Raw genomic sequence first — 17425 nt, 5'->3', positions numbered from 1 at the left:
AAGAGTTTTGTAAAATCCCTGTTCTCCAGTCCCAACTGGGAAACCAAGTCTTTCCCACCCCTTTCATGGGGAGTCTGCAACAGGTGCTTGAGTGAGGGGATTTGGGCGCTGCAAAGTATTTTTACTAAGTATTTTGCCCTTGTCAGATGGTGCCAATTTGTGTAACAGTGTCTTGCTAACAAAAAGGAAGCATGCTATCATAATTTCAGAGCATCTTCTCTATTGGATGGAGGCAGGGAGGCAATGTTTAAGTACACCAGCTATGTCTCTTTAATTAGGTCATTAATCACCATCCTTCAGAGCTCTCGAGATTCTTTTTTTCAAACCCCATATGCTTAAGCTTTAGAAAAAAGTTCTTCTCAGCTCTGAAACCAGTAAAATACTTTTACCATTCCTATCAGAATAATAATCTGCGTATTTACCTATCACTTAAATTCTTCATGCATATATTGTCACCACTGCGCTAGCTGTTCCCCTCCAATCTCCGCTCGCTGGAGTCCAAGAACAAGTCACAGAGCTCCTTCCCCATAGCCCAAGGGGGAAGTTCTATTCTCATCTGTAATGACATAAATCCCAAGCAACTTCTTTACATCAGTGAAGTCACCCAGAGGTCACAGAGAACTCTTTGGTTCCTTTGCTTCATCCTTTTGCTTTATCCATTACTTACATCTTCTAGAAAACAACAGGTGCTGCAAACTAAAGTGTATGCAGCAGAACTTGGTTTCCAAAATGATTTGCAGTTTGAAATGTGGCTTTAGAAAAATTCTGCACAAAATCTGTGCTGCAGAAAACTTAATATTGGCTCATGGAAAGTAAAATGCCTTCTAACCAGATTATGAGACTGAAAGGGAGCATTCCATTTTCTAAATTTAAGCTATATAACACAGATCACTGAATTTTATCCAGTTTCTTCTGTATTTAGTGCAATCATTCACATATGACTAAGACATATTTTCCAGAAACAGCTAGTCTTGAAACATTCATAATTATCCCTTTTTACAATACTATTGCTGTTGTATATTACTCTAAATTAATGAGAAAAGAGAACTGGAAACTAAACTCAGCTGCAAATCCCACAAAACTTTATATAGTTCAGAACTCTGGGTACTGAAGCTGATTTTTGCCCTGTAACAAGAATCACGTGTATAAACACCACACTATGTGCCAGCAAAGAAACCCACCTTTGAAAACCTGAAGTATATCTTCCAGATAGCTAAAAAAGCTGGCAAATAACTAAAAATGCCATTAAAACGCACAGACTATTTTTACATGCCCCTTGTAGTACATCCTGAGTCAGAATGGAGATACCTAGAAATAGCCTTAACTTTCTGTTCTCCAGGTGCACGGAACTGAGGTGTGTGTGGCAGAGAGATGTCACGCATGCAGGTGTGTAGCACACTTACATCCCACTCTGGCACCAGGGAAAGAAAGTGATGACAGCAGTCTGCCTAAATGTGCCTTCTACCAGTGATTCTGAGATGGAAGGCAGTCTGCCAAAAATTAATAATTTATATTAAGCTTTTTGTAGTTTTTTAATAATTTGTAATCATGCGGGAGATAACTGGGTATTTACTCCATTTCAGTATTTTCAGTTTAATTTAATAACAGCCTAATCCTAGAAAGTGCTGAGCATCCACAACTTCTAATGACATCAGTGTGAATGGTACAGGTCTGCATCTCTGAGAAGTGGGCCCCCAAATCCATAATTTTCAGCTTACTTCACTTTCTGTAATGTGTTATCTACTTGTCCTGAGACAGGCTGTAAGTGGCTCCACAATGGACTAGGATGGACTACACTGAGTTGCTTCTGAAACCACAGTAGAGTGTGGAGATGTGGTACTCAAGAGAGTCAATAATTCTAAGCTGACGGAAAAATTGAAAGGGAATGGGTAGATGAGAGAAGCAGGGGGAAGAAGGAGAACAGCAGCAGCTAGGGTGGGTCCAGACAGAAGAACCATAAAGACATGAACCAAATAAGGAAATATATAGAGGCAGATTCTTAAACCATATAAAATGTTATACTTGCACTGATAGAGGTAGAAAATCTTCACCCACTGAATCTCCTTTCCACAGAGTTTAAGCTCTGAAAAGACAGGAGAGCAGAGAGAAAAAGAGATAAGGAGTAAAAATAAAAATAAAAAGACAGAACTGTATACGAACTGTTAGAAATAACTGTATTGCTCTTTGGGCTTGGTATAGTGCCCATAAAGTAGTCTTAAGTTGTTTCAGTTCTCGTTTGTGGGACTGACTGTTTCTGGAGTTTCAGAGCAGCTGTGAGTAAAAGCTACACAAAAGAGAGGTGAGAGTAAAAGCTACCCAAAGGACTGAGGTGGGAGCTGCCCCAGAACCAGCAGACAGCTGGAGCGGAACATGTAGGTGAGAAGCGCTGCTGCCTCCGAAGGAGAATTACTGTTGCCATTATTTTGTTATTTTACTTAATGTAACTGCTGGCAAAGGACATTTCATCTTACTTTGCTTAATTCTGGACAGCCAGTCATACTGAGTTATTGTTTTTACTTTTACACATTATTATAGAATTAGTTTTATAGCTGTTATTTCTCAATTACTGTATTCCCTTCAGGCAGTTGCAGCCTTTGATGTTTAGTTTCTTTCCAGATGAAGCCACCATTGCCATCTCTAAGTCTTGAGACCATTTTTATACATCAGCCATCATCACCACTATCCCACGTTGCGGGCTCTCTCTTTCCCAGCTTGCTTGGCATAGCTGCTAAAAGTCACAGTGGGCCTCACATGATTTTTGTCTTTGTATCCTTGGGTCTTAAGAGGAGATAACCTTACCACCTCCGTCTTGTGCCGCTCATTATGAATATTTTGGTCTAACTTGTTTAGGTTTTCCTCGAAATGACTATGCTTTTTTCCTTTCATTAGCTGCCAAGTATTTACTGCATAAACTCATGAGAGTAAGTGAGAAACTTATCTGTGGAAATGGTTACATTTTAATGAGCCTCTGCTTTCTCCAGGCACAAGGACATTAAAAGGCATTTAAATGGTACAATTCTTATTGAGGACCTATCATTTGGTTATGAGCAATGCCCTTCATTTTATGCAAGCAGGAACATGAGAAAACGCCCAGAAACTTCTCAGTGATAATTTTTGGTGAGGGTTGACTTATAAATGAAAACCACAGTCAGCTGTCATGAGGACACGTGGAAGAAAACTCCTTACCTGTTCTCTGGAAACAAATGATGGGAGCCTGCATTTTCTAATGGAAAGACAAATGATACAGATGAAGACAGATGTGGATTACAGATCTAAAACATGGGGAACAGTAGTAAATCATTTCCATTAGGACAAAATATAAAGCTTTCTGCTTGACTTCAAACCAGTACATGGAAACATGAGACTGAAGTAAAGTATTACCACCATCGTTACTGAAGCTTCACATGAAACAACCTTAAGGAAAGGTCTGCCCTAGAGCAGAGTAATCATCAAAATAAACACAAGTTTTAAAACAGCACTTGCAACTACACAGCATGCACCCAAAGATACTAATGGCAACAAAGAACAGTTAAGGCATCCTTCTTTTAACACATATGAAATACCTGCACATTTCTTATATACCACTACCACCAACTGACCTAACATTCTATCAATAAACCTGATAAACTCCAACATATATGCTAACAACATTTCAGATTTTTTTCTACCTGCACTACAAGTTAAAACCTTAGTTTCACACAAAAAGACAATTAATGTCTCCAAGATAATCAAACTCAGGTCAGTATTTTGTCTAGGCAAAAATAAGCCTGAAATTCACATTTTGTACTATGGGGTGATGGTAAAAACTTTGACAAGTGTCTTTGTAATACCTAGAACAGAATTTCCCACATGGACTGAGATAAATACCATCTTCTTAATTACCTATTTTAAATATGAAAGGCAAACATCTAGGCACTGTGTGCATTTACTCCAAAGACTTGAATAAGATTTTTAGATATTACTGGGACTTGTCTGGTGGATGTCTACTTATAGTGCATCTAGAAAAAAAAAAAATGCTTGATTGGGAGCATTTGAACGATGAGAGGGCTACTGGCTAAATTGAGGGAGAGTCTCTCCCATCTCTCTCTTCTATATGTTCCAGAAGCTGCAACTCCTTCTAGTACGTGAAGGGATTGCACATCCCTCCTATCCTTCGCCAGCACACTGATATATGGGAACTCCAGCTCTCACTACAATCCAACAGGGAAGACCATAAAATATTACGTAGGCACAAACTGAAGGAGTAATTGGGCATCTCAGCATTCTTGGGACTCCTTGTAGAAGCTGGTGGGGGTTATCGAAGAGCAAAAGGGAACATGGCTTAAGAAGGGAAACACGCTTTTACCACAGTGAAATAAAAATGCTTTACAAATACTTATTGGCAAAAATTTAATAAAATAACAGCTTTCTAACTTTTCCTATTGTAGCATGAACTATCACCCCACCAGAATATAAATATTTTTGTGGTACCCATATTATCTGTAATTATTTGTCCTGATGAATTATTAATACGCATTTACCAAAGGATTTCTGAAAAAAAAGCTTTCTTAAGAAGGAGGAGGGAATAAAACTAAGTTAATAAATCATTTTGCCTCAGATCTCTGAAAGATGTGTTAGTGATGATGTTTTACACTTTTGGTAATTTTATAGCTACTGGCTTAACTTATCTATACTCTGCCACCAAGTTACAACTAGCATTCGAAAGAATTCTACCTGTCTATTTAAAGGGTGGATGTTTGTCCCTTTTTCTTTTTCTTTCAAAGCAGAGCCTGCCTTCTAGAGACATGTATTGAACAGTTCTTGGCTGACCTATGGATTAATCAGAATTTAAATACTGTATTATTTCAACAGGCACTTCTAATATCTGTGTTTCCTGCCATGAAATGTAATTAGGGAAAATTAATTTACCAGGGGACCTCTGAAGCTTTACCTTCCTCCCCACTGCTATTTGCACTGGGCGACATTCAAATGTAATTGCCTTCTATTCCAAGTATATCAGGGCTATCTCCTCTAGACTGCCTCAGAGCAGAAAACCCAGTATTTGGAAAGTTCACAAATGTGACATTTTTCCAGTAAAACTGTACTGTAGCAGTCAGCTTCAATAGGTTTATCATTGTTAATGAAAACAATTGGAAATACACTGAACATCTTGCTTCATGACTTAAATCAGTCTCTAACTATATTAGAGATGCAAGCCAGTGCTCGAGGACAGATTATCTCCCTGTGAGTCTCTGATGGACCTTTACTGTTTGTAAATGCAGCTGGTACTCACTGTTGTCACATAGGATAATAAACGAGGTACACCTCAGTTCACATCCTCTGTATTGGTTTTCATGTTATGTTCTTAACCTATACCATCCTCTCTTTTTCAACATTGATTTTGATTTGGAAGCCACATAATAATATTCAGCTGCAGTGCAATATTTTTATATTCAACTTCAAAAATCTTTTTGCAGCCTGCATTCAAAAGCTTTGTGGGCTGAAGGCCAGCCTTTGGAAATTCCTGTTACGCAGGTTATCTGGAGACAGAAATGAAGAAACACATTGAATCATCTGTGTGGTAAACGCAGCCCACCTTTTGCAATTGGGTTTCGAGGATTTTCACAGTGAAACAAAGGCCAGGGCAGACTACAGGGATGAGTTACAGAAGTACGTTCTATTTAACTCAAGAGTGTCAGGCATATAACGTGCCCTTTATATCTATAGTTTATTTTAACACATATCAAGAAGACAGAAAATTAGTGATCAATGTAGAAGGGAGCATGAGGTTTCATTATAAATTAATGCAGGAAGACTCGGATTTCAATGATGAAATGAACATGAATCTTAAATATTGTCTGTCTTCATGAAACAGATGAAAATTATTACAGTATATAACTTTTTGGTGACATTTTACTGCAAAGGGCATATTGTTACAAAATTTAGCAATGATGTAGCTAACAGAAATACTACAGGGATAGATAAGATTATTTATGTAACATGATAAAACATGAAACATGGATGCATTTGAGTCATCGGGTTGCAGAGTGGGAAAAATACTTTGCCCTGCTCTTAAGTGAACCATCCTGTTAAATCAAGGAGCAACACAGACGGGACTTGCTGGGAGCCAAGATTGCACAACAGTAGTCAGTAGTCAAATGCAGCCCACCCAGTTGTGTTCTGGGGCCCAGAAAGCCAGTGGAAATAAAGAAGGAAAAGAAGGAGAAAGTATAAGAAAGGTTCAGAGAACTTCACTCGGGTATTCACTTTAGCGATGGGGTTTTTTCCAAATACAAACCATCCCTGCAGCAACATGAGAATGCACGGAGAACTGGATGAAGAAGTCACCTACTGAAAATGAAACTGAGTAAAAGAAAACGTCTGTAAGCAGTGACATTGCAACAAAGAACCCGTGGAAGATTGCTGCAAAGTAATTCTACTCCCCAAGCTGGAGCTAGAGAAAACTCATAACCTCAGAAGTGGCCCTGGCTTAATATTTCTGGAGACCTGGAATTAAATTCAGATTCTGGGATATTTCTAAGATGGAAAGAACACATACATTGTGATTGACTTGCATATATACATGATTGACTCCCAAGAAATCATCACTAGAATACAGAAAGCTCAGAGTTAACAGAAACAAATGTTTGGCAGAATAATAGAATCTTTATCAGCTCGATGAATCTTGGATATACAATCATTTTTTAAAAAATAAATCCCACACATCAAAACCAGACTGACTTATATGCATAAAATTTGGGCAAAATCTGCTGGACACATTTCTCTAATGCAAACGTGACAGAGAAAATAGATTTTCACACAAAACTAAGGTCAAAGTTAGGTTTATCTTGGAACTAAAATTTTAGTCTTACCTAAGAAAATATTTTCCCATCTGTAAGTTTTCAACACTATTCTCGCTAGAATTGTATAACTAAATTCACATATAAATTACTTGCTATCCTTAATTAATAGAACCTATATTAGATCTCTGCCTTTTGTTTTTGTTTCTCTTCCCTTGTCTTTCCTTCCTACCTTGCCAGGATAAACCATTCTGTTACGTTTGCGAGCTTCAACTCTACTCATACCACTGTGATTTCCTTTAAGCAAACAAAAAGACAGTAAAGGAAAGAAAAACAGTGAGAACCACCTGCAAACTATTATAAATTCTAAACCCACCCACACAGTCTGTAAGTTGTAAGTAAGTAAATGAAAATAAGAAGATTCAAAGTCAGAAATAAAGTGGGTTTTGTTTTTTTTCTCTAGAAATACTGTGCAAGCAGATGATACTAAAATCTTTAAGAAAATATTTTTACACTTTTTGGTTGTGTGCAAACAACAATTTCAATTTCCTTCTTTGACTGGGAATGGTTTAACACCATCCCTGTTATCTACCTGAGATGTTCAGCTTTACTGGATGAAGATCACCTGATCTCAGTAGTGTGCCAACCTTATTCCCTAGCAAAGAGCCACGGAATTTATGATTTTCCTCAATGGTCAATATTCATCTGATTATCACACTGATATTTTTGTTGTTTATCAGACCAAAGAGGTTATCACTTCCTGAATTCAACTGAGAGAAACTGGTCAAACAAAGCAAGCTATTGCATTTTTCTTACGCTTGAGAAATCTTTGTTGTCTCTCTCACATAAGTAATGAATTATTATTCATGACAACATCCAAAAACTTACTTTTGGAGAAAACAGAAAACCAAAGTCATAAGCTCTATTCTATACAAACATCTCACAAAGATCTTCTGTACTGATGCAGTTCTACTAGCTTCCATCAAAACTAATTTTTTTAGGAGCAGAAACTAATATTGCTCAGCTACAAACTACCTTCTGATGGTTAACTAGAAGGCAAAAGCGCCAGAGGTGATATCAGGGCTCTATTGCATCCAGCAGAATTTTGCTGTGGACATGGTAAGCTAGGTTTTCACCCAATAAATATGTAAAACATTAAAAGTGATCTAAATTATTTTTCCCTGGAAATAAAGAATAATAAATCCAGTTTAGTACATTAAGATTTATTATTTCATTTTTACAACAGATCTATCAGCATTCTGTAAAACTGAGCACCTCACTAAGATGTCAGTGTAAAAAAAGCTACTCAAGTATTAAAATGCTTATCACTTACATAGTAACTGAACGCAACCCAAGTAAATGAATTAACTCCATTGCCACAGACTATACTGGAAGAAGTTCAAGATTAGAAAACACAGGATAATTTTTCTTTCACATATCTGCCTTACTGTTCAGCTGGATAAAATTTAACATAACTGTGCTTTCATTTATTATATGTAATAATAAAGGCACAATAGAAATACTATAAAGGTAAGAGAATGGTGCAGTATCTGCCTTAATGTAAAATAAACAAAGGACGCACTTATGAAATATGAATGCCAAGAATTACAAGGTCTGAGCCCGGCCATAGAGGAAATACAAAAGAATATTGAAATATCCATTTTAAAAAATCCAAAGAAGTGTTATGAGCAAAGGAGCCACCCATGAAGTTTTTTGGTCTGAACTTTCAGCAGGTTAATACCGCTATATATATATATATATCTTACTTTGCATGTAAAATTGCCAACCTCGGAGCACGCCAAATTGGAACCATGCAATGTAACTCAGAGCAGTAAGTAAGCTAAAATCACAAGGCTTAATATGTATTACAACCAATACTGCTGAGTGTTTACTTCTACTTACTTAATTTTACTTTATTACTTTCGTCCCAGTGTGCCTTTGTTTTCTATCAAAGGATTTCTTTATTTCTTTATTCTTTTATTTATTTATTGGGGATTGGTATCTGTGAAGTCAGCCCTCTTTGGACAGGATAATTGTGGATGGGAAGCTTCTGTGAAGTTACAGGGTTATAGCAAAACATCAAAGTTCATCACATGAGTTCACCACCTGCCTCTCACACCTTAATTTAACTCCTGACTCAGATATAAATCACCACAAGTTTCTGAAACTTTTCAAATTCTTGTCTGTAAAACTCATTTAAAATCCAAACTGTAAGCAAAGCAACAGCCCAACTGGTGGAAGAACAGTGATTTTGTGCTTTGTTTTGTTGCACAAGGACACCGCTCTTTGGAACCTCAGCTTTCTCAAAGTATTTTAGCTGTTAAAAACTCACTACACACGGACAGAGCAGCAAAGTTTATGAGGTCAAAAAATGTTCACCTACCACAAACCACAAAGACAGGCTCTTGGTGTTAGTAGCAGAAAGAGACTTTTAATCTAGACCACAAGTTTGACCACCACAGAACTAGCTCTGGCAGGGAGGGACGTGCCGGCTGTCTGCAAGTCAAAAGGTGCTGCTCAAGTAAACACAACAAATACTCCAAGAAAACTCAGTGTCTCCACTAAACTACTAGAGAAGAGGAGCCAAGGAAATTCAGGCAGATTAATAAAAACCAGCTGATCAGAGTTACTGGAGGTTGCAGTGCTTTTGTTTTAAGAGTTCTTAATCTTTGCTGACCTAGAGTACTAATGGTCTACTACAAACTGATTACGGGAAATACAAACACTTTAACCTTACAGGGATGAAGCAATAAAGACAGCAGACACTGCTCTTAAAGCAGCAAAGAAAATGGTGTTTAAAAAAAACCCCCAAATTTCTACTCATCTCTGGACAGTCCCTGCACAGCGAATTGAGAGCAGATCGCGGGCAGTGTTTGGAACCCGTCTAAATCCAGTGAAAACGTTGCGGACTTACTTAATGATTTTAGTTCTTTAAGTTATAAGTACTATAACAAGTCCTGATAACACCTCACACGCAATTTCCATTGTGTACATGTATTTATGATGTGGTTATACACAGTTTTTGTACACACAATTAATAATGAAGCTTGTGACTCAAATGCTCTGTAGCAGCACACTTTCGTAATAACACATGTAAAAGAACATTTTCATTTATTCTGTGAACCAGTTATATTATCTACCTGTAACCAGTCATTTACAGACTATATTAATGCAACAGTGCTTAAAATAAATATGTGCACACCATATATGCATGTGTTATACATATGTATGTATGTGTATAGACAGTAGATATGCATGGACACATACACAGTTACATGTATGTATGAAAATCAATTTTATAGGAAAGCCAATAAAAAATAAGGGTTCCTACAACCTTGTTATAAGTCTTTTTTTAGCCTCTGTGACTTCTTGAGTGTAGGGAAGCTTTATTCTGTGGTTGTAGGATTTCCTACCACTGTACTTTCCTCTCTCTGTATCACCTCCCCTCACTGCAAAGATTTTCTACTAGGCTGGCATCTGTGTTTACATGTACAAATTTTGTATGTACACATCCATCTGTGTCTCATTGCTATGAAAAACAGTACTTGAAAGAAATTCCTTGAAAGTTTGAAGAGTTCCATTTTCACTTTTTTCTTTGTTTGAAGCCTGTGGTTCTTTGGATAGTTTACTCGCTTTATTTTAGTGTGTTTCATGAAATACTTGTCCAGGCTATTAACTCCAGAACCATTCTGGACAGGAAAAATCCTGTTTATCCTGTGATTTTTTATTTGTGAAATATCGTCCACTACTTCTAATGTAAGAGATACTGCAAGAGATGTCGCCAGAACCTGAGCTCTCTTGCAGAGAGCAATATGACCAGCGTGTTTGACTCGGTACTTCTACAAGAGACGTGCCACCTCCCTGACCTGTGCTGCTGCTGGGAACCTGGCCGCACTGTGCAGTTCTGCTTATCCCTCCATGGAATAAATCTGCAATGGTGATTATTCTATGCTCGAGCCACCTGTCCTAATGAATAACGCTTCCTGTGTAGCTGTTTCCAGATATTGGAGTTAGTTACTCAAGCTTGAAAGACAAGCAGAGGAATTAATAAGTGGTGCACATGCTCCTTAAGTGGCACAGGGGCAAAATATGGAGAGAGGAATTCATTGCCATGGCTTTCCTACAGTATTGAAAAAGGATTTGTGAGTATCAGAAGACCTGCATCAGCGTGAACCTGACCAGACAGACAGGTGAGCAGTACCATGACTGTATTCTGCCTTAAATTTGGGTAATTGAATCCTGATTATAATTTTACTTTGAATTTCTGAAAAAGAGAGAGACAGAGACTTAAAAACTGATCAGTGCAGGATTACATGTGTTATTTAGTAGCTAAAGGAAATGGAACCAACAGCCCCCCCCAGCCTGATCCAATACACCACTAGCACCACATTTTCTCCGATTATTGTGATTTTTAATACCAGAATTTTTTCAGTAGGTGGGTTTGCATATTACTTAGCTTTTTGAGTTAGTACTATTTATAAAGGAACACTGGTGAATATACACTAAATGCCTTTGCCAGTCATTTCCATCGACAGATCCTTCCAAGTCAAGCAAACTGATGGTTTGTGAGCTTTTGCTACTTTTTTGCCAAACAGTGCTGGACTGACTTGTTAACTTCTGTAACACAAATACACACATAATAACAAACAATGTCAAAGAAAGACGCATTTCAACAGCCCCTGGAAACTTCAAAATATGCTTTTCCTGTGTTTGAAGTTGAAACAAGTAAGCAATACTGTTGTCTTCTTAACTTGTTGATTTTGGTTTTCCTCCAGACCTGTAAAGACGAATTCAGTGACACGCAGAAAACCAGAATGCATTTGTTCAGCACCTTAGCCAGCAAACTCCATGTTATATGCAAAGATGAATTCTTTCATTAATGCTATCTTACATTGAAGATGCTTCCCTATTGTACTTATTTGCTGTGTCACAAAAAGTTATCTGCATGGAGATTTAATAACATCGTGAAATGAAATTCAAATAGACGTTAAGCATACATATAAAGTACTCTTATATCCAGTATGTGTATGTTTAGATTTTTTAATTCAAACTGACTGATTGCTGATGAAATTGAGTTAGCTAGTAGGTTTGTAGGGGTAGTATCAGTCACTCTGCAAATTATTCCATCACAGAGAAAGCCAGAAGTATAGAAAAGACCAGAAAAAAAACCATGGAATGTTCCCCCCTATTCCAATACATCAAAACCGTTGTTTTAGAGGTGATGGGACAAGAGTTTGCCTGGCGTACATTTCTAAGCAAGACCCAACTGCCATTTCATTTACACAGTGCTGTCTCAGTCAATGCTTCTCCTAACCACCAGAGCTGGCTTGACCATGTTCTCTCTCCAGCCCAAGTACTTTTGGAAACAAAAAGCATCTGCTTTCTAGTTTTGTTAGCTGGCTAGTTTTCTAGTTCTAGTTTGGACACATATAGTAGGATAAAACTGTATGTTTCTTTTTCAAGACTGCTTATAACAATACATCCTCTAAGTGTTTCCATTCTCAGCATTTATTATAACCAGAGACCAATACCTGTAATCTAATGAGCACTTGTAGCTACTTCTTTTTACAAAAATGTGATGGCATTGATATAATACAAAAACTACTGATCCACTCTAATTTAGGAAACACTGCTGCACCCAGTGAAACCACCTCCCAGATTTGTTCTTCCGCTACTTACTATGAAAGTTCAAAATAATGTCAAATGCCACTTGATTGCAGCTCTCCCTGAGCAGATCTGTGCCAAATTTAAATTCCCACAGGTATTGCTAGAGAAAAAAATTAAAAAGCTACTCACTGCATACAACTGATTTTCTGTTATAATTTCCTGCAGACCCATTCAAACCAATGAAGCTTCTCCAATTTACATGGCTGAGAATTAAGCACACCCCTTTCATAAACCAACCACCTCCTGTCAGAGCAGGGCAAGCTAACAGCCACTGCTTTTGAATCTTATACAGCTGGCTTCTGTACTGCCACAAAACTCCAAATATTAACACTGCTATACAATTTCTGTTTATTTCTTTGCTATTATTGTCTTGGGCCTTGGAAAGAGATTTTCTAAAGGCCCTGTTGTGAAGGACATATCACATGAAGAGTAATGATTATGCTGCTGTAGTCTATGAGCAGATTGACTTGCTTTTCTTCTTGCTATTTTATTTTTTTTAATGTTTTCGATTTGCTGAAAAACAGTTTAAGGGAGAAAAAACAAACGCCTCTCCCACCCCACCCCCCAAAAATCCCAACTGTGGGAATGTTTGCTTTTTTTGGCAGCACTCATATTTATCCCTTACTTAATAGGAATTCTCCCCTGTGTTGAGAATGTTGCTTTTACAGCTCGAAGATCTAAACATGAAGTATTTTATCCGTATTCTGTTTCTCTCCCTTCTCTATGCAACTTTGGAGCAGTTAGGAAAAGCAAATATTAAAACAAAAATTACTGTCTCTGAGTGTCTGTGAAAATTTATGTACTAAAAAGCAGCTGTAAAATTTTTAATGTTTAAATTAATGTTTTATGTTTACAATAAAAACTCTCCAGCCATGAAGGGCTTTTAAAAGCTACATGCTAAATACAAGCAAAACCAAAGCAAACAATACACTCCTGTGAAGCCCAGCTTCAACACACGAAATGGCAAATAAGACTTTTGTGTAGACTTTGTAAGTTTTCATGTCTTTCTCTACAAAAAAAACCCCTAGGAATGTCAAAGCTACAAAAAGAGTTGGTTCAAATAGGAAGGCAAAAATCTTGTAATTCCTTAATAATAGGGTTTTCTGCAATTCTGAATGTATTTGTGATGGTCTGGTTTACTCTTTTATTTGAATTGTGTTATAAATGAAACAGCTTCTCTCCTCCCTCAGTTCTGCCAGCTGTAAGCACTCTGTCCTCCAATAAAGGTTGAAACAAATGAATAGGTTTAAAAGAGACCATTATGCAGTAGCTAGGGCAGACCGAGGAGACTAAATGTTGCCAAATCATACTCCTTTTAAAATCAATAGGAATTCTTGTTATTGGATTCAATGGGAGTATAATGAGGTTCTAAACTCACACGCTTTCTCAACAATGTGGGTTTCTTTACCTTTTTCATTCCTGTTTCCCTCGCAGATATGGAGAAGTCTTGCTGCTCCCAAGTGCTCTCAGTTTGACCAGCATTTTAGCCACTTCTCCCCTGACATACTTGTGGCGCAGGCTAGAGGAGGCAAACTCTTAGCACAAGTACCCTGAATTACCTATACTGAAATTCAGCTATAAGTTAACACCAGCAAGAGCATAGCCCATTCCCCAGGAGACACTTAAAGCCTTGATATCCCACGTTCCCTGTCCACCCTCACACTCCTGGGCATCGCTTTCTTAGTGACCCGGTCAGAGAAATCCCACATACTGAATCATCACCACCATCTTTTCCTTTTGCAGCTCAGTTTTGTTTTGCAGGTCTCACTGCAGGGAGACTGACTAAGCCCAAATATATTTAGGTTGAATCAAATATAAGTCTGTCCCACAACTTGAAATGATTTTCAAAACCCCTGTCAAAGTAATTACAAGAAGACAATATAAATAACTTTCCCTTGAAAGGTCCACATAAGGAGGACCCGGCATTTACCACGTCTGTATGGTGGACTCCAAATCAGCCACCGGGGAGTCTTGAGTCCACCCCCATTAATCTCTCAATGACTTGCTTTTATAAACAGTGTATTGAACAACAACAAAAATATATAAAGCCACACCATCCCCCCAAGAATTAAGCGTTACCTTTTTTTTCCATACACAGACTTATGATGGTTCATAAGCCAAATCCTACGCAAATAGTTTTAACTCTTATCCACAGTGCTATCTTCATAAACTAATTTGTCAGTCTTCACTTTGTTCCACAAGAAGGGATGCAAGAGCACTTTTTTAACTGTTTCTTGGTTAGAAGTAGTTAAAAAAATTACTGGGAAGCATTTAAAATGGTGAATATCCTTTCTTCTACTTCTCTAGAAACAGGGAAAAAACTACCAAAACCAACCAAAACAATATTTTCCTCATTTTCTCTCTTATTTGTTTGCAGTAGAAAATATTTCTCATGTCAACTATATTTTTAAAGTACACATAACTCAATTAAATTAAAGATGGCCAGAGAGTATAAGCATTAACGTACAAGCTTCAATGTTTATTTGGATAACTGAATTAAAATTTACTACAGGTGATAACAGTGGCTTCACCTTCCTATGCCTTAAGTCAGTTGTTCCACTAAGCACAACCGAAGGTGACCTTAGAGAAGGCCAATCCTGCCTGGTTACTACCTTGCAAGAATAATTGGCAGAGTTGTTTGTAGGAAGCATGCACATAGCTTTTAGCTTCAAGTATTTCCAATTCTTGTCAATTCTATAAAACTTAGGAGCTGAATGATTTTGAGGCCAGCTCTCTCCATTCCTACTGATCTCTCTGATAACTGTTTTATGAGAACTTTAAAGCATTGCGATGTGAAGGTCTTAAGGTTCCTCTCATCAAGGATAAGGGAAAACGTTAAAAAATACGTGTGTGTGCATATAAAATATATAAATGCACATACAGACAGGTAAACATTTGAACAAGTTTCTGCAGAGAACTTACCAAATTATTACTGTAAAGATCTTGCAAGAGAGTTTCCGAGGACGCTTTCTAGAAAAACTATACAGAATTTTTGCCCAAGTCCATGCCAGTGGAGGTGGGTCTGGAGAATATCCAGGTCCTAAATATGGCTTTTCACTAAGAGATCTCATAGCTATTTAGAAAGTGAGGTAGCACTACTGCAGTGAACATATTTAAGAACATGTATTTAGATTATTTCCAAGATGCTCTTCGCATATTTAGCACAATCCTCTCCCTCCTGCCCTTTTTCGCCATTTGTATGACTAGATTTTTTCAGACTATCTGTGCTCAGCTCTTCCTTCAGTCTTTGTGTATCCATAATTAATTTGTCCATAATCATGATTAATCATTTTTTAAACATGCCAAATATATGCACTGCTCTTCTGTAGATGAGGTATCCCTATTGCAGAATATCTGCTGAAAACAGATGAGGACTTTAGACATTTTTATTAGTTTTATTCATTCATATTAGGTCTGTGACAAGCAAGTCAATTACATTAAACATCAGGTAAATTAAGATACCTTGGTTTTAAAGCAAACCAAGGGAAAAAAAAAATTAGATTTTATTTAGTTTTGCCCAAATTTGGAAGCCCTCATGCAAGTTTATTCTACAGTTTGTGACTTGTAATGAATACAGTATGACAGAAACAAGATATACTGACTGATAGCAGCAGGGAACAGAAACACAGTGTGCATTCTCAAACAGCCACATTACTGGTGATAAAGGACCAGCAACCCTTTAGATCCAGTGAATGAAGATACAAAGCTAGGGGTAGTATAAAAATATAAGAAGCAGTGATATTTTAAAATAAACTATCCCTGTATCATCTTGTCCATAGCCATAACTCTAGAAAAGAGCTTCTTTTCTAACGCGCCCTCCAGGATTAAAAAGGCATAGATATCATGCTACATATTAAAATCAGTTTTTCTTGGCCTTGGATAGTTTCATATAACGGTCCTCATGTCCTGGACATGATTCAAGTAAGCAACTTCTCCTTTGGGTAATTTAGCCTGCTCATGTGTCTGGTCACTAAGATTTATTACCTCATCGTTTTAGCTAAAATTTACAAAATTAGGTTTGGACAGTGGAGGGGAACATCAAGAGCAGTTGCAGCACCACTACAGTATAATGGAGAAGTGAAATAAATTTGAATAGAGTAATTCTTAACTACTGTTTATCTGTAGATTAAAAACAGATAGACACAATTAAACCCCAGGGACATGAATAAGACTACCCGCACTTACTGAAACCTCCCTACAGCAATGATTTGAGAGTACAAACAGGATATTTTTACTTACTAAAGAGGGAATTTGAGAAGTATGCTAATTAAAAAGACTGAAAACAGCTAAAATTTTATTTATCAAAATCTATACTTAGAATTATCATTAACAACACAATCTTAATTATATATGGAGCTTTTAACGTACAGTGCTTTAAAAAAGAGTTCAATATTGCTGTCTCCCACTATGAACAAGGAAAAAGATAGATGTGGAGATGAACTGATTGTTCAATTCACCAGTACATTGGTAGCAAATCTAGGAAAAAAGTACAATTATCTTATTGCTTAGTGTTAGGAAGGAAGCACCGATTAGGCCAACCTACGGACTGTTTGCCTCCCAGTGTCTCCAGTGATGTCCTGTACAGCTCCTAAGAGCTCCCAAGACTAAGGAAGACCTACATGGCATTTCATTTTCCTCCCCCTACTTTTTATTCCCAGGACATGCCAAGGAGGAGCCCTTGGCAATGCTACCGTGGTCACTGGTGTTTCTGACAAGTCATAGCAGAGGGTATTTTGATGCATTTTGGCATGCCTCCTGGAAACACAAAAAAAAGGCCTTAGTTGAAACAGTATATAGGAAATGTGAAAGAAAATTCCATAGAATCAGTTGAATTTTCTTTCTACAAGCACAGTTTAAATTATCATTTTTACAGAAGCCAACTAGGTACAATCCAGACCCCACTGCTGGAGAAAGCTTGCCCTATATTGCTCTCAATATACAAAAGATTCGCTGCAGTTCCTTTCTCTCTCTGCTTCTAT

General features: G+C 37.4%; 1 protein-coding gene across 7 annotated transcripts in view; it reads right to left on the bottom strand.

Annotated features, from left to right (window-relative positions):
• The window catches only part of WWOX (WW domain containing oxidoreductase), a 541832-nt gene that overhangs the window by 229540 nt on the left and 294867 nt on the right, over window positions 1-17425 (bottom strand). Inside the window, exons 9-10 of one of the 7 annotated variants that reach the window (XM_072872387.1) lie at window positions 3187-3223; window positions 2027-2083 (exon numbers count right to left, since the gene is read on the bottom strand). The exons of 5 other annotated variants lie outside the window; for them this stretch is intronic. In XM_072872387.1, the coding sequence (XP_072728488.1) occupies window positions 2027-2083; window positions 3187-3223 (94 nt within the window). Of the gene's footprint in view, window positions 1-2026; window positions 2084-3186; window positions 3224-17425 lie in introns of those variants that run through there. One more of the 7 variants, XM_072872396.1, reaches the window with a different exon arrangement.

The sequence above is a fragment of the Ciconia boyciana genome, chromosome 9, assembly GCF_034638445.1.
Source record: "Ciconia boyciana chromosome 9, ASM3463844v1, whole genome shotgun sequence".
In the NCBI taxonomy this organism is placed as follows: Eukaryota; Metazoa; Chordata; class Aves; order Ciconiiformes; family Ciconiidae; genus Ciconia; species Ciconia boyciana.
This window is presented reverse-complemented; position numbering and strand designations above follow the sequence as displayed.